At 44.0% G+C, this 24186-nt stretch overlaps 1 protein-coding gene across 1 annotated transcript in view; it reads left to right on the forward strand.

Annotated features, from left to right (window-relative positions):
- Nucleotides 1–24186, forward strand: part of ATP8A2 (ATPase phospholipid transporting 8A2) — a 253312-nt gene that overhangs the window by 24690 nt on the left and 204436 nt on the right. Inside the window, exon 2 of the mRNA XM_036251558.1 lies at nt 12627–12768. Within this exon, the coding sequence (XP_036107451.1) occupies nt 12627–12768 (142 nt within the window). The remainder of the gene's footprint in view (nt 1–12626; nt 12769–24186) is intronic.

Raw genomic sequence — 24186 nt, forward strand, 5'->3', positions numbered from 1 at the left:
GGAACCGAACCCGGGTCTCTCCGGACCGCAGGCCAACGCTCTAACCGCTGAGCCAAACCGGCCAGGGCGTCAGTGGGATTTTTTAAAAATATGTCTTTATTGTTGAAAGTATTACAGATGTCTTTCTCTCCTTTTTATTCTCCCCATTGACATACCCCTCTCCACTTCCCCCGCAGCCTCCCTACCTTCACCACATTGTTGTGTGTGTCCATGAGTTATGCCTATATGTGTATATGTTTTTTGTTTTTTTTTCTTTCCGCCTCCCACCCCACTTCCCACTGAGGTTAGTGAATCTGTTCCCAGTTCCATGTCTCTGGACCTATTTTGTTCAACAGCTTATTGTGTTTGTTATATTCCACAAATAAGTGGTACATTTACACAACAGAATACTATGCAGCTGTAAGAAAGAAAGATCTTGTACCCTTTGAGACAATATGGAGGGACCTGGAGAATATTATGCTAAGTGAAATAAGCTAGTCAGAGAACACAGTGGGATTTTAAAGTTCATATCCCTAAGTTGAGGCCAGTTTTGAGGTCTGGAGAGATGAAGAATATCCATGCTAGCCGCAGAAGGAGTTGTTACTGAGAAGTAATTGGGCTTGTATTTTAAGCCTCAGTAGATCCAGCCCATATAGGAAAATCCTTTGAATTGAGTATTAGAACTGTAGCTTTATTTATTTATTTATTTTTATAGTAAATATATTTTCTCTTTATTGATACATATATTTTTTATTGACTTTTTTAGAGAGAGAGATAGAAAAATTGATGTGAGAGATACATAGATCAGCTGCCTCCTGCACGCCCCCTACTGGGGATCGAGCCTGAAACCCAGGCATGTGCCCTGACCAGGAATCAAACCGGGACCTCTCAGCCCATGGGACGACACTCAAACCACTGAGCCACACTGCCCAGGCTTACATATATTTTCTTAAAAGCAAATTTGTGTTCATTTAATTTACAGGAGGAATTTTAACGTATCTACAGTATAAGATGGGTTTTGGGGAACAGAAGCCTAATCTGTATGGCTGTAGTTATTGGAAACAGGGCTTCGAATGACCATGGCTCGCCTTCCCCAGCATGCTGGAGCCAGCAGGTCTCTGCGCACACCTGTCCCTGGAGCGCTCGCCCCTTCTCTTCACAACCAGGCCCTCCTCACTCCTGTAAGCCGACTCCAAATGCCTCCTCATGGGATTGCCCTGTTTTGGGCCCTATGCGAGACTGGCAGTCATCTTTGTCTTCTGAGTTCCCATATTTCTCGCTCTCTCCTGTTTCTGTTGCCCCTATGAAAATACAAGCTTTGCCTGTAACTGTGTACTCTTCCCTTCCCAGTAACTAGCAAAACGCCTCATATCTAGGAGGCGCTCAGGAACTGTTTTAGTGAATGCAGCCCCCAACAATATTTTAAATCCTAAATAGCCCATGGTCTTTTATTTCCCTTCCTGTTTTCTCTATCTCTGAAAAGAGAAACCAATCAGATTTTGCAGTAATAATAAATCCTGATCCGTCAGTGTCACTTTGCTGCTGTGTTTATTTCTTTAGAATTCTTGGGTAGAATGGATCACAGACGCTCTCTATTTGGAGAGATGTGGTTGGAACAAAGTGGGGTCTAAAAAAAGCCTCCAAAATGTGTCTGCCAGGGCTAGAAGAGTCACATTTTGCTTTTGTACAGCATTTTCATTGTGTGTGTTTGATTGAGAGAAATAATCAGCCCAAGTGCTTGCCCAGTCGCTGGACTGTTTTGTGCCTGTGTTTTGAAGGATTATGAAACATCTTTGTAAATGCCAGGTAGACACCAGGGTTGAACTTGAAAGTCTTTTGGGAATGGTGTGTGTGTGTGTGTGTGTGTGTGTGTTAATGCACACACACATATGCCTCTTGTCACAACGCTCCATGATGATTATACTATTTTTCCTGGAAATCGTTCTTGAGCAGAGAGAAAACTACCTTTACATAGTTTTCATACTTAAAAAATTAGGAAAAACATATAACCAACTTCTGAGCACCTATTTTCTAGGGATATGTATCATGTCTTGTTGATATAGAAGAAGTTTAATATTTCCTTGAGGTGGGAGTTGGGATATAACCTGGTTGTTAACTATGAAAGAATTTAGTTTATAAAAAGAGTCAGCAAACTATAGCTTGTGGGCCAGATCTGGCCTATGAATGAAGAATGGTTTCTACATCGTAAGACTTAAGTGTTAAATAAACAAACAATGAGAGAGAGAGAGAGAGAGAGAGAGAGAGAGAGAGAGAGATGCTATATTTGGCCCAAAGCCTAAAATATTTACTACTCGACTCTCTACCAGAAACGTTTGCCAACCCTTGATTTACAGAATCGATTTCTATTTTGTGGACAATGAAAGCAAGCTCAGATGGTAGCTGGCTTGCCTAAGCTCACAGAAGGAGACGGCTTTAGTAGAAGAAGAATCCGATTCTAGTTTCTGCAGCTCTGGCTTCTTCTAGTCCTGTCTTTCATTTGACCTAATATATTTTGTGATTGTTAATAAGTTTTCCCTTTTGGCTCTGGCATTCTAGAGTTCACAGAGTAATGTCTGCAATGCAGTTCTAATACTAACTACCCAGACTTAGGTCAGACTTTACAGGTTCAGGGCACATTTCTCTACAACAGTGCCCTCTCTTCAGACACCAGCAGCAAGCTCCAGGGTTCCTAGGCCCCCCACAGTTCTGACCACTGGGCTACAAATTTAGGTGTTTTCATTAGCACATCAACATTTTTATTTCTTTTTCAGTATTTTTATTAATTTCAGTAGTTAGCTAGAATAACTAAGAGAACTCAGGAGAGCACTATACTTATGATTACAGTTTTATCATAAAGGATACAAATCAGGACCAACTAAATGGAGAGACTTGTAAGGCAGGCCTTGGAAGGTCTCACCCATGGAACTTCCACGTCCTCAGGATATGTCACCTGTGCTTTGTCATCCATAGTTTCTATTGGAGTTTCATTATATAGGCATTGTTAATTGGATCATTGGCCACATGATTGAACACTGCCTCTAGTCCCTTACCCTTCTGAGTCAAGGGGGTTAGTCTGATTATCAGCTGGCTCAAACCTCAACCCTCCAATCACATGGTTAGTTTTTCTGGCATAGTCAGCCCCCTTCTAAAAAGGCCCAGGGCCCCCACAATGAGTCACCTCGTTAGCATTGCCAACTGATGGTCATTGGCACCAATTTAATGTCAACAGGAACCCCCAGTTTGTGGTGCAGTGAAGAAGGAAACTTTATTCAGTGCAAAACAGCTCAATAGTGACACAGCAGCGCCGTGTGGCAGCCCTAGCGCCAGGCCCATCTATGCCTAGACAGCTCTGCACTGCTCCTCGATGCTCTGCTCTGCTCTGCTCCTTGCCATCGTGCTGTGCTTTTGCATGCTCCCTTCTCTGCCAGCCTGCTCTGGTCTGCAGTGGTCTGCTCTGCTCCGCGCCAGCAAGATATGGTTCATGTTTCAGCTCAGCCAGGGACACAGTCTTCAGTCTTGGGTGGAAAGGGAAAGTGTGCTCCCAGAGATAGAGGGGAGCTAGCTTATATGGACAGAAGTCCCTGCTCCTGGTCCCTGATTGGTCTGTCCTCATGCAAATGAGGACTCCAAAGCCTCAAGTTTGATTGATTCAAAAGGAAGTGTCCTGATTGGTCAGAATAGAGCTGCTGTGGTTGGTCAGAGCTGTGTAGTTTCGATTGAATGGAGAGAGCCTCAGTTCTGTTGGTTGAGATAGGATTCTAGGAACTCCTCTATAAGGACTGACTTAAATGGCAGGAACACAGTGCAGGCAGGCTAAGTGCAGAGACAGGCAGTTCATGCAGAGACAGGCAGTTCATGCAGAGACAGGCAGTTCAGTGCAGAGATAGGCAGTTCATGCAGAGACAGCAGTTCAGTGCAGAGATAGGCAGTTCATGCAGAGACAGCAGTTCAGTGCAGAGACAGGCAGTTCAGTGCAGAGACAGGCAGTTCAGTGCAGAGACAGGCAGTTCATGCAGAGACAGGCAGTTCAGTGCAGAGAAAGGCAGTTCAGTGCAGAGACAGCAGTTCAGTGCAGAGACAGGCAGTTCATGCAGAGACAGGCAGTTCATGCAGAGACAGGCAGTTCAGTGCAGAGATAGGCAGTTCATGCAGAGACAGCAGTTCAGTGCAGAGATAGGCAGTTCATGCAGAGACAGCAGTTCAGTGCAGAGACAGGCAGTTCAGTGCAGAGACAGGCAGTTCAGTGCAGAGACAGGCAGTTCATGCAGAGACAGGCAGTTCAGTGCAGAGAAAGGCAGTTCAGTGCAGAGACAGCAGTTCAGTGCAGAGACAGGCAGTTCATGCAGAGACAGGCAGTTCATGCAGAGACAGGCAGTTCAGTGCAGAGATAGGCAGTTCAGTGCAGAGACAGCAGTTCAGTGCAGAGACAGGCAGTTCAGTGCAGAGACAGCAGTTCAGTGCAGAGACAGGCAGTTCAAGCAGAGACAGGCAGTTCAGGCAGAGAAAGGCAGTTCAGTGCAGAGACAGGCAGTTCAGTGCAGAGATAGGCAGTTCATTGCAGAGACAGGCAGTTCATGCAGAGACAGGCAGTTTATGCAGAGACAGGCAGTTTATGCAGAGACAGCAGTTCAGTGCAGAGACAGGCAGTTCAGTGCAGAGACAGGCAGTTCAGTGCAGAGACGGCAGTTCAGTGCAGAGACAGGCAGTTCAGTGCAGAGACAGGCAGTTCAGTGCAGAGACAGGCAGTTCATGCAGAGACAGCAGTTCAGTGCAGAGACAGGCAGTTCAGTGCAGAGACAGGCAGTTCAGTGCAGAGACAGGCAGTTCAGTGCAGAGACAGCAGTTCAGTGCAGAGACAGGCAGTTCAGTGCAGAGACAGGCAGTTCATGCAGAGACAGGCAGTTCAGTGCAGAGACAGCAGTTCAGTGCAGAGACAGGCAGTTCATGCAGAGACAGGCAGTTCAGTGCAGAGACAGGCAGTTCATGCAGAGACAGGCAGTTTATGCAGAGACAGGCAGTTCAGTGCAGAGACAGGCAGTTCATGCAGAGACAGGCAGTTTATGCAGAGACAGGCAGTTTATGCAGAGACAGGCAGTTCAGTGCAGAGACAGGCAGTTCATGCAGAGACAGGCAGTTCAGTGCAGAGACAGGCAGTTTATGCAGAGACAGGCAGTTCATGCAGAGACAGCAGTTCAGTGCAGAGACAGGCAGTTTATGCAGAGACAGGCAGTTCATTGCAGAGACAGGCAGTTCAGTGCAGAGACAGGCAGTTTATGCAGAGACAGGCAGTTCAGTGCAGAGACAGGCAGTTCAGTGCAGAGACAGGCAGTTCAGTGCAGAGACAGGCAGTTTATGCAGAGACAGGCAGTCGTTGCAGAGGACAGTCAAGTTCAGTGCAGAGACAGGCAGTTCCGTGCAAGAGACAAGGCAGTTTCCGTGCAGAGACAGGCAGTTTCAGCTGCAGAGACAGGCGCAGTTCAGTGCAGAGGACAGGCAGTTTCAGTGCCAGAGACAGGCAGTTTCAAGTTGCAGAGACAGGCAGATTCAGTGGCAGAGACAGGCAGTTCAGTGCAGAGACAGGCAGTTTCATTGCAGAGACAGCAGGTTCAGTGCAGAGGCCAGGCAGTTTCAGCAGAGACAGGCAGTTTATGCAGAGACAGGCAGTTCAGTGCAGAGACAGGCAGTTCATGCAGAGACAGGCAGTTCAGTGCAGAGACAGGCAGTTCATGCAGAGACAGCAGTTCAGTGCAGAGACAGGCAGTTCATGCAGAGACAGCAGTTCAGTGCAGAGACAGGCAGTTCATGCAGAGACAGGCAGTTCAGTGCAGAGACAGGCAGTTCAGTGCAGAGACAGGCAGTTTATGCAGAGACAGGCAGTTCAGTGCAGAGACAGGCAGTTCATGCAGAGACAGCAGTTCAGTGCAGAGACAGGCAGTTCAGTGCAGAGACAGGCAGTTCATGCAGAGACAGCAGTTCAGTGCAGAGACAGGCAGTTCAGTGCAGGCTGCTCCCTGACGTGTGGTTTGTGCGAGAGGCCTCTGTGTAGAAATGGCTGCTAGGTTCTGTTTTTGTTTTTATTTTTGTTTCTTAATTTGAGCCCAGTTAGCCACCAGGAACCCTTCTTAGTAGGTGTCTTCTTTCTCAGGGATCATAGCATAAACTCAGGTGTGATCCCAGGGACCCCTATGAATGGAATGACTGAAACTCCTGTCACTGGGGAATTGCGAGGGGTTAGGCAGCGGTTCTCAACCTTTTCACAGGGGTCGCCCAAGACCACCGGAAAACACATATTTCCGATGGCGATTCATAACAGGATCAAAATTACAGTTATGAAGTAGCAACGAAAACAATTTTATGGTTGGGGGTCACCACAACATGAGGAACTGTATTAAAGGGTCGTGGCATTAGGAAGGTTGAGAACCACTGGTAGAGGCTTCTCCCAGGAAGCTGGGACAAAGAGCAACCTAAGTTTTTATTGCACAGCAGTGCCCAAGGTCTGACTCGTCCCACGGAGCTGCTCACAGAGGTGCTGCAAACGGCTTATAAGGGCTGGCTCAGATGGCAGAACGCGTTAATAGGTTTCTGATGTAGGAAGACTAAAGTATTTCTTTCCTAAGAATTTCTGTTAGATAGTGATGACTTCCTGGCCAGGGAAATGGACTAGACGGGTCTCAAGTATCTTTGGCATTTTGAACACTTTTATTTGAATCAGGGAAAACACTGCAGTTCAGAGGGAAGGGTTTTGCTTCGATGCTGCTGAAGGCAATGAACTGCTCGGTCAAAAGTGGCCTTAACGTACACTCTCTTTTTGTATTTGATTCTTTGTTTGAAGTTCTAACTCCCTGGACCTATTTAGTTTATGCAAATCGTTACATAAATATCATATAAATAGTTGTAAAATAATAAATAACATGTTAAATATTACTATAATAATATTTATTAGCTAGGAATACATTTCAAAAGCCTCTTAGGATTTTTAATTTTCTCTCCAAAATGATCCCCGTGGAATTCGTCATGTAGTGAATAGAAATGAGGTGCTGCCCTCATTTCCATCTGTGCACCTGCCAGTGGAGGTCTGTCATTGTCCCTGCTTCTTAATCAGAGACTCCCGCATCCTTATTGCCACAGCTACAGTGCACGGGAGTGAAATGCGGAGGAATTTGGGTCATTCGGTAAAACGGAAACACCACTACAATGACACAAAGTGATCGGGGAAGAGATTAACAGGCAAATTAGAGCCATAGTGTGGCAGAGGCTGATGGACGGAGGGAGCCACTGACGTGTGTCCCTGCCTTGCCAAGTCCCTTTCATCCTTCTGCGGGTCAGTGGCATGTCTACTACAATTGGTCTGCTCTCCTCTGCTCCTTCCCTGTCCTTTACCTGTCCTCTTAGTCACCGTCTCCTGGTGGGCATTTTCTGTCATCTCTGTCTGTTTCTTAAAATTCTCTTCTCTCCCCAGTCCTGGTAGAAACTCTAAAGGGAGGAGGAGTTGCTTATTTGTTTAGCCAGTCATCTTCCAGCTACTTATGGGCTTCATCCAAACCAACCAGCCCCAGTGTTTCCATGAAGACATTCCTCTGTCAGATCTGGCCTCCCTGGGTCTGGGGTATGGCATCTAATGGCACCCGTGCCAGAGGCATCTTGACCTTTGGGACTCCAGCATGATACATGAGTGGAGAGGTGTCTGTTCCTCTTGTTGAACTTGCTCTTCTGTCTTACAAGAAAAAGTAGGCTCTCTGTGTTCCCTTACAGTATTGGTTAGTATGTCTGGTTATGAATAATTTATAGAATGAGTTAGGGGTGGCTTAGGAAGCCCAAAGACCCAAATATAGCTGGGGTCTTAGAAGGGACTATACCCAGGATCCAAAAGGTTCGGAGACCATTTCTGTTGCTCTCCACACACCTGATTTATCTTCATCTCAAAAGAAATCCCTTCTCTGCTTCTCGACCCCACTGTGGGTGGAAGATGGCCGCCCAGCGACATGGAGTGTGTGTGTTAGTAGGGCAGACACATGCAGACATCTCCCCTAGGTCCCATTTCACAGTTTCCAGAAGCGAGACTCTTAGGTGGACCAAGTAAGCATCCCTGGTGCAAAGAGCTGCACAGTACAGACCGAGTCTTTGGTTCAGCATCTGGATAAACATCTTCAGATGGCATCCACTGCATCAACCCTTTACGTATTCATTTAAAATATACTCATAGACTGCCTACTGTGTGCTAGGCATTATTCAGGAAGACAAGGGTCAAGCCATGAACAAGTCAGTCAAAGTCCCTGCCCTCATGGCCTTGGCCATCAGCTACCTTTTCTGTGTTTCCACTTTGTGACAAACTTACAGCTAGTCCATTTACCAACTCTGTTTCTCTCTCTCTCTCACTCTCTTTTCCTTTCTTGAAGCTATGTTTATTGAGACTGAGGGAGGGAGAGAGAGAAACATTAATCAGTTGCCTCCTGTAAACACCCAACCTGGAGTTGAACCCATAACCCAGGTATGTGCCCTGACTGGGAATTAAACCTGCAGCCTTTTGGTGGACAGGATGATGCTCCAACCAACCAAGCAGCCTCGACAGGCCTCTTGTTTCTGTTTATTCTTTCCTTTTTCTTTGGTTTCTTTCTCAATAGACATTTATTGAACTCCCACTATCTGCAGACACTGTGCTTGTTTATGTGGGGAGTTGCAAGCATAAAGTCTCATTTCGTATGGTGGTATTTTCAAAATGTATTAACTCACGATTCAGCTCATGATTCTGAATTTGAAGCCTTAGTCATAATGTGTTTTGCTATATATGGGATAGTGTCTTCCTTAGGCAATACATTTGCAACAAACTTGTGTTATTTTGAAAATATTACTGTTGGTCTCCTATGCTTAGGAGATGCTGCTGGGGTGGAAGAAAGTTGGGAGCCTTAGTCAGGCGACTCTAACTATTTCTACCAAGAATAAAATCTCAGGTCTTGTTCTGCTGACAGAGAAAGATGAGCGGCCTGATGTATTATTTCCCGCAATTCTGTCGCCACTAATGGTTAGTGTCAATATTTTTCTCAGGCCAATATTTATTATCTAACATTTAAATTCTTATTTGGAAAAACCGTGGTTTTCATTCTTTTAAAAAATGTTTTTATTAATTTTTTTAGAGAGAGAGGAAGGGATAGAGAGATAGAAACATTGATGTGAGAGAGATACATCAATCAGCTGCCTCCTGCACACCCCCCACTGGGGATGGAACCCACAACCCAGGCATGTGCCCTGACCGGGAATGGAACCAGGACCTCTTAGTCCGCGGGACAATGCTCATCCACTGAGCCACACCAGCCAGCTCCATTCTTATTTCTAGCAGTGATGCTCTGAGTTTTGTGCCCGTCTTCTCATCTTCAAGTCCAATTATCTAATGTTTCTTCTTTTCTCTGGCCCACACATTCAATAACATCAACAGAAAAACACCTTGCAGCATTTTCTTTGAGATGTTTCCCATGCTCATATTGTTTCCATTTAATTCATGCTTTTATTATCTTGCTTGTAGAATTAATTTTTTACCTGATCTGCTTATCTATAAATTCTCCCCCCTTTCTGCTCCTACATGCACATCACCACCGGGTGCATTTCTCTGCTGCCTAGAAACCTTTGGTGGCTTCATGTGACCTTTAGGATGGAGTTCCAACTTTCCCTCGGGCATTTAAGTTATCCCCAGTCTGGCTCTGGGCTCTTTTTGTCTGAGCTTTCTTTCCACTTGTTTCTAATTTGGCCCCTTAGTGCTGTTTTTGTTTGTTTGTTTGTGTTTTAATTGGCCTCTGATACATTTTGTCTGTTGGGCCTTTGCTTATGCTTTCTGACCCTTCCCTACAATGTCCTCCCCTCTCCTAATATAAACAACCCCCTACTTTAAGACTCTTATATCTGTCCTCAGACTCTGTTCTGACCCTACCCCATGCACAAAGATGCTGCTGACCTCTGACCTCCTCAGCACTTTCAAGCCCACTCTTAGGCACACTGGCAACCACGGTTATACTGGTTAACATTTTGGAGAGCAGGAGTCAGATTTTGTGTGTGTGTGTGTGTGTGTTTCCAGCAGCATCTAACAAGTGTTTCTCAACTGCGGCTGCCCCCTGAGTATCACTTACGGAGATTTAGAAGCAGACCAGAAGCGGGTAGGGATGGGCGCAGGAACCAGGGACCAGTGAAAGCTGTCTCAGTGGTGATGCACAGCGGAGTAGTGAGTACAGTCTCGCGGTGAACTCTTTGGACCCACCCTAGAAGACAGCCAGCTTGAGCCCTCTTCGTGTCACGTCTCTGCCTGGAGGATTCAAAGCGACCCTTTATAAGACTTGAGTAAACATGGCTTGTTCAAGCAAATATGAGCATTCATTATGTGCCAGGCACGGGTCTGGGTGCTGAGCTCACTGCAGTGAACAAAACATGTCCCTGCTGTCCCGGAGCTTCTGTTCTTGGCCATGGGAAGACAGACCATAAATAAATAATGTCAGGTAATGATGATAAATGCTGTGGAGAAAAACGAAGCAGGATAAGTGGGCAGAGAGAAAAGCAGCACTTTCATATCGGCTGGTTTCAAAGATGTTCCCTTTCTGCCTTAAATCAGCCAGCGCTTTAAAACCCAGCCTCCTCTGACTCAAGTCTGGGAGCCAGAGCGGCGGGCCAGCCAGGATTGAAGTAGGAGCTCTTGCTGTCTGCTGCTCTTATCTATAAGCAGAGGGCCCAGCAGTGTCCTGTGGAGCCAGAGGGACCCCAGAGAGAGGAGGCTGGAGGGAAGCTGGGGAGGGTGTGAGGGTGGGGTCCTGTAATAAGAAACAGCCAGGGTGCTGTGGATTCACACCTGGCCTGGGACCAGGGATCCACCTATGAGCACTATTCAGGATAGTATGTCAGCTCTCAGTAACCAGTTTCTTGTTTGTTTGTTTTTTTTAATCTTCACTTGAGGCCATTTTTGCATTTATCTTCAGACAGAGCGTGAGGGAGAGTGGGGGAAAGAGAGAGAGAAACATTGACGTGAGAAAAACACATCGAGTGGTTGCCACCCACACGACCCCAACTGGGGCCGGGGACAAACTGCAACTGAGGTATATGCCCTTAGCGGGAACCGAATCCCGGACTGTCTGGTCCACGGGCCCATGCTCTAACTGCTGAGCCAAACTGGCCAGGACTCAGTAACCAGTTTTATATTGTGGTTGTCCCCCTCTTATGCTAAGGATTATAATGCAATTCTCATCATTTTAAAATAGCCTAAACTTTCTGTTTTAAAATGTTTCTCTGTGTCAATGAACATTCTCTGTAGCTGTGAAGTGGATGTTTATTGAAATGAGATGTCAGCCCTGGCTGGTTTGCTCAGTGGTTAGAGCAATGGCTCATGGACCGAAGGGTTTTTGGTTTGATTCCCCGTCAAGGGCATGTACTTGGGTTGCAGGTTTGGTCTCCAGTTGGTCGGGTTGTGTGCTGGAGGCAACCAATGGATGTGTTTCTCTCCCTCCCTCGCTCCCTTCCACTCTTTCTAAAAATCAATGGAAAAAATATCCTCAGGCGAGGAAAAAAAAAGAAATGAGATGCCTGTTTCTTTAATAATATGCAACATGCATTTCTTTGATAGGTTGGAAAGCATGGCAGATCTTAGAGCAAATGTATATTTAAGGAAAAGGAGGGAAGGCTTCATCTGGAGGACGTTTTTCTGTGACCCTTTATTTCAGGTGCCCCTCCCAGAAGGTCAGTTCTTGAAGTGGGTGGCCCCCCTACTGAGGGATACTGCCTCCTAGCTGGAGATGTGGTGAAGGTCTGTGTGCTGTGTGTGCCTGTATGTAGCTGTTTTAGTAACGGGTGTATCAATATCTCCATGCGGACACCTCAAGAGAAAGGTACGGGAGGCTGAGCTCAGGGAGAGAGGCTTGACTCTAGGACAGAAATGAAATCTTAAGGAGACAGACTTGCATTGTCTGAGCCACAGAAATGGTAACTTGAGCAATGAAATGGAAGATCGCGCATCTGTCGCCTGTCGGTAAACTGGGATTGGTAAAGCTGTTTCACTCGGGTTGCCAGGCACGTCTGGGGAGGGAAGATAACCATGGAGCAAGCCCTTCACACCGAGGTTGGGAATTCCATTTCTAGAGCACCGAGGTTTCCTTTCGCCATCCCTTTCTGCAGTGACTGAACGCAAGGCACATCCCCTTTGCTGCCATCGTTTTGTTCCTACACACAATCCAAGGAAAGCTAGCGGCGGAGCTCAGGCCCTGGGCGTAGAGGGGGAGCTCCCTCCGGCAGCAGGCTCCGGCCTCTGCCCGCCCCGCCCCCCGCCGGCGGCGCCCCAGCCCGCTCCAGCCGCGCACGCCGCAGCCAGGCGGAGGGAGCGGGAGCCGGAGCGAGCGCAGCAGGGGCTGGGCCGGCGGCGCGGGCGGCTCTCACCGCCCAGAGGCTCCCTCCGAGGCCCGGGGGAGCGGCGGTGGGGGTGGGGCACGGAGAGGGGGCGGGGAGGCGCCGGGAGCAGCTGCGCGGCGGGTCTCCAGGGGGAGCCAAGGTACATAGGCGGACCCCGCATCTCCCAGAGCATCCTTTCCCCGCTGGACCCGCCCGTCAGTAGCCTTGCTCGCTGATGCTCTTGCCTGGTGTGACTTCTTTGTGCTGTGTTTTCTGCCCGCGCCTCATCTCTGCAGGACCAGTTTGTCCTTCTTCAGGCTATAAGAAGGCAGATGATGAGATGTCCCGGGCCACGTCTGTTGACCAACTGGAGGCACCGGCCCGCACCATTTACCTCAACCAACCGCATCTCAACAAATTCCGTGACAACCAGATCAGGTAGGAGAAGGCCGACCAAGGAGCAGTGAATTCACAGCTGGGATGGGGCTCACCTTCCTCTTGTTAGCTTCTCCACGCACCTAGCCAGCCCCCACCCCTGTCCGCTTCCCCCAGCCCCTGTCACTCTCCTTCCCCTTCCCCTAGCCCCGGGCAGTCTACACCTGCATTTTCAGAGGGGTCATATGTACATAGCCTTTACTTTTCTCTCCACTGCATCTGTTCCTTGCTTAGATGTGTGAGCCCTGAGGAAGTTTTTATTCAAAATGAGGTCTTATATTTTCATCCCTGAGCTCCATTCCAAGAATCCACCCCCACCCCTGTTTCAATCCAGTTGATAGCTCTTCTTAGCAATTTACAGACCATGATATGGGGATCTGCTTTATAAAGGAATCCCACAGGTCACAAGGACTTACATTAAACTCTCACTAGTTCAGGACATTTGTTAAGAGGTCTTTGTTTGCTGGGAAACTTTGTCCAGAGTTAGCAGAAAGATGGATGGAAGCTAGTGTGTGTCTACTTTTTCTTGCCCACTGTGTCGGGTGCTTTAGCTATACTGGCTTTATAAATCCTCACAACCTCCTGAAGAAGGCATTATTACAATGAGATCAGGAAACTGAGATAGCAAGATGTTAAATAATGTATCTATGGTCATATAGCTACTGAATGGCAGAGCTGGAAATAGGAACCGGCTTCTCTGACTGCTGAGGCTCAAATTCTTTCTGCTGTGCAAAGCTAGATCATTAGGCACAGGTGTTAATACGTTTTCAAATTTCATTAAATTTTCAAGCTTAGATAACATTATCTCTGGGAGTGACTTCAGAGGATGTAATGCTGTGGGTGGCGCAGAACACCAAGTTCAGGTGTAGAGAAGTTAAGTGATTGGTCAGGTTACACATAGATTATTGACAAACCTGAATTCCAGCTCAGTGTTCTTTCTAGAAAGCTCTGGCTGAAACTTCGCTGTTGTTGTATGTTTAAGTATTCCACAAGTATAGCACTTGTACAGGCTGCCTAACCTGACAGCCTTATGTAGAAACGTTTGGCTGGTGGACACTAATGTAGCGCGATAGGATTTGGAATGGAATAATGGTACATATTATGTGGAGGTGATACCTTTATTTATTAAGGGAGTGTTAGATCATCTTGGCTTTATTTTGTGGTTTAAAACATTGGGACATGTTTTATACTTAAAAGTGTAGCTTAGAAGAATAGCTGAGGCCAAATTCAAATATTGAGTGGGCTTGGTTTAAGATACAGAACATCAACCACAATGAGTTACCACTTTACACAGTATAATGGCTCTAACCAAAAAGACAATAACAACTGTTGATGAGGATGTGGAGAAACTGAAATCCTCATACATTGCTGATGGGAATGAAATATGGTATAGCTACTTTGGATAACAGTTTGGCAGTTCCTCGAAAGATTAAATGTAAAGTTACCACATGATCCAGCAATTCTCCTAGATATAAATAACCAAGAGAAATGAAAACATGTCCACATAAAAACTGTACACAAACGTTCGTAGCAGCATTATTCATAATAGTCAAAAAGTGGAAACAATTCAGATGTCTATCAACTGATGCATAAATGAATAAAAGGTGGTATAGCCATACAATGGACTATTACTTGACCATGAAAGGAATGAAGTACTGATACATGCTACAATGTGGATGAACCTCGAAAACATGCAAAGTGAAAGAAGCCAGTAACAAGAAGCTTCATATTATAGGCATACCCCAGAGATTCTGTGGGATCAGTTCCAGACTACCACTGTAAAGTAAGTGTCACATTAAAGTGAGTCCTAATCATTTTGCTGGTGGAGGTTCTTGCCTTCAATTAGTAAAAAACAACATCTGCGAAATGCAATAAAGCTAAGTGCAATAAAATGAGGCGTGCTTGTGTGTGATTCCATTTATATGAAATGCCCAGATGAGGGCAATCTATTGACATAGTTTAGAGGTCCCTAGGTCTGAGTAAGGGGGAGCGACTGCTCATATGCATGGGGTTTCATCTGGGGTGATTGTCCCACAACTTGGTAAAGATATTTGAAATCATTTGGAATCTTGCACTGCTGGTATAGTTCCATTGCTTTATAGCTTCTCATCTGTGTTTTGATGGAATGACCTTCAAAAAGGTAAAAAGAAATTTAAAAAAATATATTAATACTGTATAAGGATATGAAATTGAAGAGTCACTCTTCTTTATAAACTTTAGGGTATTTTCATAAAATACTTTAAAAATGCTTCAGTAGTATTTTTGCTTAGTTCCTATTTCATTTTGGTACTCATTTATTTGGTACTCATGCTTCAAGTTGGTAGAATGAAATAAAGGTCTTTGTTTGTGCCTAAATTCTCTAGTTTCCATGGAAAATGAAGATTTTTGAAGGCCTTCGAAAAGGGGCCTCACAACCTGTTTGTAATCGAGACTCAAAGCTGATGTTTGAGGCTGATTTTATTATCAGTTGGAGAAACTTCAAGTGACTACCTGTTTTGCAGTGTGATTTGTATATTTTTGGGGTGGGGAGGAATTAATATGGGGATGTACGGTGAAGGCTGGCTAGGAATAAAGTAGGTAATATAAATTTTTCTATTTAAAGCCTTGTGTAAGTATATAATTGAATTGGTTGACATGTAGTAAATATTAAAATTTATAGAATTTCTGAGTTCATGTCTTATACTATGAGCATACATTTCAGAATGTACTGAAAAGGGTCCAAGAAATTAAAATGTGCCCCTTGCTGTTCTATAAAATGGCCTTTGAGTATTTGTTTTGCCTCAACTGCGTATTTAAATAGAATTGCTCATGGTCATGTGACTTATAGTTCATGAAGGGATTTATTAAGAAGCTTTAAGAATAAAGCTTCTTGGCATTATAGTTTCAGGGTTTTATAAAATGATGCACCACATTATTTTAGCACTTTAATATTGCTGAAGTCAAGTTTTATAAAAATATTTATTTAAAAAATAAGGCTTTTTATCTTGGCCATGAACGTTTGCTAAAAGTTGATAAAGCTATTCAAAGGAGTGTTTTCATAAAAGGGAGATGATAAAAGATTTTTTTTTTTAAATATAACTTTTCTTGAGAAAAGGTTAATGGAGTTTTATTGGAGGCTGGGCATGGAGTGTTTATCCCAGATTGTTTGCTTCTAAATTGAGCTTTTTGAAGAGAAGGGGCCAGGTGGGCCAGATGAGGCCCGGGCAGCCCGTGGAATCATCGGGAAGCTGTCCCCCCCGGGGGCTGCCCTTGCTGGAGCAGGCCTCTTGCTCACCTTCCCTACTCCAGGCCCTTTCTGGCTCGGATCCCCGAGGGTCGTGGCAGTTGCTGGTGTCTACCTTCATGAGCAACTAGCATTTCGAATTCAGGAAAGATGTCAAAGTTTGCTAAAGGTGGAGGTGGGGTTGGTGTGGTAAATTTAGGACAGGGATTGAAGGTCCAGGGTCATGTTTGGAGCAGTGTATCCAAGAAAGGGACTGGGCCTGGTGAGTAGGAGGGAGAAGGTCACTGTGAGGTTGACTGTGGCCTTGTCACCCCCAGGGGAATGCGTCACCTGGTAACTCCACATTCCAAGCAATTCCTTGAAATTCTGGGAGTGTCTACTCCATGGAAGTGGACGTCTCTCCAAACCTTGTTCTTGTTCTTGACACTGAAACTTAATATGCTTGATCTGAAGCTGTGGCAGGTTGAAGTTTTCCATTACCGAAGCCAAAAAATTTCATTATCCTAATCATGGAGAACTGTGACATGGTCTTTTTCTCCTTGGCATTGATTTTCTAGGGTCTTAACTGGGAGGACAATAATAACTCTCTTCATCCGGTAGAAACGGTGATTAATGGAATATCGCAAAGTGCATACACCTGTCCAGGATGGCGTATATGTCTACCTAACAAGGTCCCTTTTTCCTGAAGCATACAATATCGTCTTTTCAATATTTTTACAGATGTATTGAAATATAGTTCACCCATCTAAAGCATACAGTTCAGTGGTTTTTAGTATATTCACAGACTTGTATAAACATCGCCACAGTTAATGTGAGAACATTTTCATGGCTTCCGGAAGAAGTCCATGCCTTTTGCTGTCATCTCCCTGTACCCCCGCCCCCCCGCCAGCCTCAAACCACTGCTCTACTTCCTGTCTCTATAGAGCTGCCTGTTTTGAAGCTTTCATATGAATTATATCATTTCATTTTAAATTAAATACTGTATTAGATGCATATGCAAACCTTGCTATTTAAAGGCACCTGGTAGCGAATCTTTAATTTTGTGCATCTAAAATAAAAAAAAAAGTGTTAAGTTAAAAATTTTTTTTTCTTCTAGAAAATATCTTGAAATAACCTATGGGGCAATATTTTTGCAATCCTGAACAGGCATATGCTGTTTTTTTAATGTGATTATCATACGCCATTTAAAACAGTGACTTTCAAGGCTGTGGGGCCTTTTCTTGTGTTTGCAATGAGGTCTTCAAAGCAGGTTAGGAGGATTGATAGTAGTTTTGAATGAGTCATTGGTTTCAGGTGGGAGTTTTAACTAGCAAAAGACTTTATTAAAACAATGACTTGAATTTGGTCTGACTATTGCATTTCTTCAGGTTGGGTTGTCTTAAAGGAAAGTTGGTTTATAGGAATATTTTGGTGGTTTTGCCAAGATAAGTTTAAAATCGAGTTTTGCCTTTGCAGAAAGGAAACTGAGCACCGTGTGGCCAGCTTTACATTATCATTGTTTATTATTATTATTGTCGTTATTATTACTATTTTGGTTAATCATCACCCGAGGATATTTTTCCATTTAGTTTTAGACAGAGTGGAAGGGAGGAAGGAGTGAGAGAGATAAACATTGATGTGAGAGAGACACACATCGAGTGGTTGCCACCCACAAGACCCTAACCGGGGCCAGGGACAAACTGCAACCTAGGTACGTGCCCTTAGCGGGAACTGAACCTGGGATTCTCTGTTCCGCAGGCCGACGCTTTAACTGCTGAGCCAAACTGGCCAGGGCCACCATTCACTGTTTTTAAGTTAGAGACAGATATATTGGTTAATCTCCAAGCCACCTAAGTGCTGTCATTCTGTATTTTCTGAACATGAATGTCCTAGCATATCGAGAGTCCTTCATTTATACATACTAGCAGCAGTTTTATGCCATAGGAAGTTCTTGCAATGAGAGTTTTTATCAGAGTTACACCCCGGTAAGGCTTTTCTGCAGATAAAAGTATTTAAACCAGGGCACCTTTGGCACTGAGAGTCCTAGGTAAACATTAAACACATGAGCTTTCTTGCCTGGATGGTGTGGCTCAGTAGTTGACCGTCAACCCATACACCGAGAGGTTGCAGGTTCGGTTCCTGGTCAGGGCACAAGCCCAGGTTGTAGGCCTGATCCCCAGTGGGGGGCGTGGAGTAGGTGGCCAATTGATGTTCTCTCTCATCGATGTTTCTCTCTCTCCTTCTCCCTTCCTCTCTCTCTAAAATCAATAAAGGAAAAAAAAAATTAAACACACAAGTTTTCTTGAAATGTATTCTTATTTTTATTGTTTTTTTAAACTTATCTTTATTATTGAATGTATTACAGATGTTCCTTCTTTTTCCCCTACTGACCCCCTTCTCCCCGCTCCTGCCCTCCTCCTGCCTTTCCTCACATTGTTGTCTGTGTCCATTGGTTATGCATTTATGCATGTAAATTCTTTGGTTTATTTCTTCTCACCCCTCACCCCCCTTCCCTTTGAGGTTTGTCAGTCTAACAACCAATTTGTGCTTCTTAATCCCTTCACCTTTTTCATCCATTCCCCCAAACCCCCTCCCATCTGGCAACAAAATGTTCTCTGTATCTATGAGAATGTTTCTGTTCTGCTTTTTCATTTTGTTTGTAGATTCAATTGTCGATACGTATATATTTATTGCCATTTTGTTTGTTCATATTTTTTATCTTTTTCTTCAAAAAGACCCTTCAACATTTCATATAATAATGGTTTTGTGGTGATGAACTCCTTTAGCTTTTTCTTGTCTGGGAAAGTTTTTATATGGCCATCCATTCTAAATGACAGCTTTGCAGGGTAGAGTAATCTTGGTTGTAGGTTCTTGCTTTTCATCACTCTGAATATTTCTTGCCACTCCCTTCTGACCTGCAAAGTTTCTTTTGAGAAATCAGCTGACAGTCTTATGGGAACTCCCTTGTAGGTAACTAGCTGCCTTTCTCTTGCTGCTTTTAAGATTCTCTCTTTGTCTTGAACCTTTTGCATTTTGATGATGATGTGTCTTGGTGTGGGCCTCTTGGAGTTTATCTTGTTTGGGACTCTTGCTTCCTGGACTTTTATGTCTGTTTCCTTCACCAAGTTAGGAAAGTTTTCTGTCATTGTTGTTTCAGACAGGTTTTCCATTTCTTGTTCTCTCTCTTCTCCTTCTGGCACCCCCGAGATGCAAGTGTCGGTATGCTTAAAGCTGTCCCAGAGGCTCCTTACACTATCCTCATTTTTTGGATTGTTTTTTCTTTTTGCTGTTCTGATTGGGTTTTTTGTTTTCTTATATTCCAAATCGATGGTTTGCTTCTTGGCTTTATCTACTCTACTATTGAATCTATGTCAATTATTCTTTATTTCAGTTAGTGTCTCCTTAATTTCTGACTGTGCATCCTTCATTTCTGACTGGTCCTTTTTTATGCTCTTGAGGCCCTCACTAAATTCATTTAAGTTTTCACAAAGTTCATTGAGCATCCTCATAAGCAGTGTTTTGAACTCTGCATTTGTTAGGTTGCTTATCTCCATTTTGCTTAGTCCCCCCCCCACCCCCCGGAGTTTTGTTCTGTTCTTTTATTTGGGACCTGTTTCTTTGTCTCCTCATTTTGGCTGCCTCCCTGTGTCTGTTTCTATGTATTAGGTAGGGTTGCTATGTCCCCTAGGCTTCCTAGGGTGGCCTGTTGTAGGTGTCCTGTAGGTCCAGTGGCACAGGCTCCCTGATCTCCCAGCTGGGCCCTTGAGGTGCACTCCTTGTGTGGACTTTACACCCTTCTGTTGTAATTGAGTCTTGATTTCAGTCTCGATGTGGCTTCTTCTTTAATTTCATAGGTGTAGGACTGCCATTCAGCTTGATTTCAGGCGGTTTTGACTGATGGTTGTTCTATGGTTTAGTTGTAACTTTGATGTGGTTGTGGGAGGACATGATATCGTGTTCTTGAAATCTATTTTTAGAAACAGAAAAGCTTGTTAGCCTTGGGGCAGTTTTGTATTAGATGTTTCTAAGGAAATAGCAAATGTCTAGAACAGACTCATGTAGCAGTGTCTTTATCAAGTTGACCTTCTTAGGGGTGGATGTGGAGTGTATTTTGAATTGACCGAAGAAATACCATTTCATCCCCATTTATGAAAACAGGTAAAGGCGATGGTTTGAGAGGTAGTCAGAAACTTATTTCCCCTCCCCTGTTCCCAAATTCTATTAACTCTTAATGTCTTCTGAGAACTTGCAAACACTTCTAAATCTTATGGATAAAAAAGAATTAAGCATCAGGATTTGTGAAAAACACAAGCTGAAGTTTAATCAGGAGGAGACTAGGGAGATATGACAGTGTCAATTCTGAATCAGATCTAAGGACAAAGAACGTACATTGGGGGAAAACTGTTGAACTTAGAACAATACACTTTGTCACTGGAGTAGGATTGTGCCAACACTGTATCATCAGTTTTCACCGTTGTACTGTGGTGGTAGGAGACACTGACATCGTGGGGAAACCAGGTGCAGGGTATGGCACCTCTGGGCCATTTTTTTTAAATCCTCACCCGAGGACATTTTTCCATTTTTTGTTCAGGTAGAGTGGGAGGGAGGGAGAGAAAGAGAGAGAGAAACATCGATGTAAAAGGGACACATCGAGTGGCTGCCACCCGCACGATCCAACCAGGGCCGGGGACAAACTGCAACTGAGGTACATGACCTCTGGGCCATTTTTTGCAACTGTTCTGTAAGTATAAACTTACCTCAAAATAGAAGTATTTTAAAAATTAACTGAAAGTTTCTGGGAGAGCAGGAACTAAATGCTAAACTCGTTTGTCTTTCTGTTGGGTGCTTTGGGACATGTCTAGGTCCTTCATTGGCGACTGACATGTGTTTGAAGGGATGATCAGTGGAGACTGCACCAGTATTCACGTAGTTACCGTGCTAGGTCGGCGAAAAAACACTCACTCCCTGCGTGGCGAACAGCATTCCCTGAGCCGGCAACAGAGCTTGTTTGCTTAGCGTCTGACCTAGGTGTATGGAAGTTGAATAAGTAGGCAGCTGTGTGAACTGCAGAAAATTCCGTGGCCAGGTTTAGGCATGAGCTTTTGTGTAGTTATCTGGAAAGTAAGTGTATAGTCTCCTTGTGGCTGAGCCACTCAGCAGACAGCAAAAGCTTACTCTGAAACGCTACCCAGCAACCCTTTCAAGAGGGACAGTGCTTAGGGAGAACAAAAGGAGAGGTGTGGCCATTGTTGGAATACAGGGATGTTCGACAAGGACGTTTCCTGCAACCCAGTGAGGTTGGGTTTGACCATTTAAATGCTGCTGCTCTCTCCTTTCCTCTGAAATGAAAGCTGGCTTTTCAAAACTTAAATCTAGGTTTTTAGCTCCCCCTACTATTTTATATTACAGGAAAGGAATTTGGGTTTGGATTTGGGGTGTTGTTGGTCATTCTGAGGGATTGTATCTTCAGTACTTGTCACATGTACTGTCGCTCCAAAGGCCACTGGAGAGCATCAGCGGATTCAGCCTCCCGGCCGGCCTGAGACCAGACACCAGCTGCAGAGGGGTCTACTCTGTCACATCAATGCTGTATCTTTCATCAGTGGTCTCCCAGCTTTTTGATCACACATCCCATCAGTAAGGCTTTTACCATGAACCTTTAATATGTATATTTTAGTGTCTGCATAGATGCATCACTATCATCACTTACTACCTTAAGAAGCAACATGCATTTACCGAGATTCTCAGTTAAGAACCATGGATGTAAATCCATATTGTTAATATTCTTTTTGATTATTTTGAATGTTTTTGGCTGACTTATCACCTTTGATGAAATTATGCTAATGTTTAACCTAGTAAACTGATTTTGAAGAGCTTTTATTAAGAAGTCACTAGGAATGGTTGGGTGGGGGGCTGTGAGCGGATGGAGGAATAGAGTAGCATTCCCGGGGTTCCAGTTTTGGGGACAGGGAAGGTGGTGACACAGTTTCTTGTATTCCCGAGGATTAAAAAAATCCTATTTTGAACGGTGGGTTTAGGCAAGGTCATTGACTTCAAAATAATGTAGCCCAGCCAGTATGGCTCAGTGGTTGAGCGTCATCTCATGAACCAAGAGGTCGCCGGTTCGATTCCCAGTCAGGTCACATGCCCAGGCTGTGGGCCCGATCCCCAGTGGGGGACTAGCAGGAGGCGGCCAATCGATGTTCTCTCTCATCGATGTTTCTCTATCTCTCTCCCTATCCCTTCCTCTCTCTCTCAAAATCAGTAAAGAAAAATTATTTTAAAAAACAGTGTCAACTCCCTTCTACCTCAGTATGAGATCACCCCAGGGGGTCAAAGGTACAAGGGTAACCTCTATTGGCTGTGGCATGAGGTGTGTAGCTGTCTTTTTATCTCCATCTTCTTCCAGAAAGGTGGGAGCCACACTAGTACTATTGGAGAGACACCCCAACTATTGATTCCAAGATACTCAACTTTGTAAACAGGAACTATCATAATGTCATGCCTCATAAAGTGGTAAGAGTTAGATGAGAATATGTATATAACCCAAGGTGCAGTATTAGATGTACAGTGTCCAAATAGAGGCTGAGTATCTATACTAGTGATTACTGATATTGTCCTTTTATTCAACTGGCATTGCTCACTGTGCAGTTATTTGATAAGTAAAACATTCAGCTGATTAGCTGTAAGTGGGGGAAGGAAGGTATGCTTGAGTATTGCCCTGTGCAGGGGATATAGACTGCCTAGAGAGTAAATATGCAGGCTAAAGAATAACAAGGTACATTTGGGGTGTCAGGGGCTTTTGTACATATTTTTCTAGCCTGCAAGTTCTATAAGCAAGCATGCTGTAGTGAGAGCATAAATCAGGGCTAAGATGTGTTTGAGGGAGTGTACGTGTTGTTAAGTTAAGGCACTGGCTTCTCTTGTTGGAGAGCTGCAAGTCAAAGCTGGGTGTAAATGCACATTAAATTCGCCATGGCTTCCACCTGCTACCAGACGCTAAGACTCTTTAGCAATGAGTGGTAAAAATCTTAAACTTGGTCCAGATGAATAACTAGAATGTCACTGAATTGTGAGAATAGAATCTGTATCTTTCTCTACTCTTCCCCCCCTTGCTTGTTTTGGATTGTCGGCTTTTTAGCCACTGGGACTTTGCTTTGAGTCTTTCTAAGGAATTTGGCACTGGGTATAATATTTAATCTGAATACGTAATTGTAGATTCAGTTATATAAAGGAATATTCTTTAAATTATCCAATAAAAAATATGACTCTCTTAATTCTATTCCAGGAAAGGGTGAAGGTTTTGAAAGTATTATTGTCCAGCATCTGAAATGTGTTAACCAAGCTCTGACAATTTAAAAATAGAGCTTTTTATTTTAAAACAGTACATCTGTTTGCTGAGTACTATCATGATTACTTCATCAATAATACATCTTTGTTAAAACCACCTCATATTAATTTTTAATATTACCTTTACAAATTATAGTTTATTAATCATTCTAGTGTTGACACATCAGAGTAAATTGAATTATTTCCTATCATGACTATGCCAAGGGCAGAGAGAAGCATTAACTTCTCAGTATTCCTGTTTGTGTGCCAGCTGTCACTTGGTTTCTTTGTCACTTGTATTTCAGTGAAGTTTTTCCACTGTATATGCTTAGACATTGCAGGAGAAATAATTTTAAGTACTAGAGGGAGTGTGTGTGTGTGTGTGTTCGTTCTATCTATCTATCTATCTATCTATCTATCTATCTATCTTTAAAGCAAAAAAAAAATAACGTAACGGGAGAACCCTACTGATACCTTTACCAATCTCCTTCCTCCAGTTTGTGTAAATGTATACAAATCTCTTAGTTACTGCTTATAGTTCATTTGGCCTACAGGTGAACATCTGTTGCTACTGGAACGTGTTGATTCACCCGGTAAACCATTCTAGTCCGTGCTTACCTGATGTGGGAAGTTCTTTCTTTACTCTGTGCTTCCTATGATTTCTACTTATAAAAAACAGCAACTGATTGATAAGCAGCAGTAAATATTTTTAGTCACTATAACAAAATAGTAATTCTAATATCATCATTGAATTGGTAGTCATGAACTGGTATGCATTTAATAGTGATCTTAACATTTAGTGTGACAGCCACAGGCTCATTTATAGAGAAGAGCTTTGTCGTATTGTCCCAGGGAGGACTTGTGGTCTCATGTACTGGGCTTCCTACTAG

Source organism: Molossus molossus, unplaced genomic scaffold (genome assembly GCF_014108415.1).
Source record: "Molossus molossus isolate mMolMol1 unplaced genomic scaffold, mMolMol1.p scaffold_m16_p_10, whole genome shotgun sequence".
NCBI lineage: Eukaryota > Metazoa > Chordata > Mammalia > Chiroptera > Molossidae > Molossus > Molossus molossus.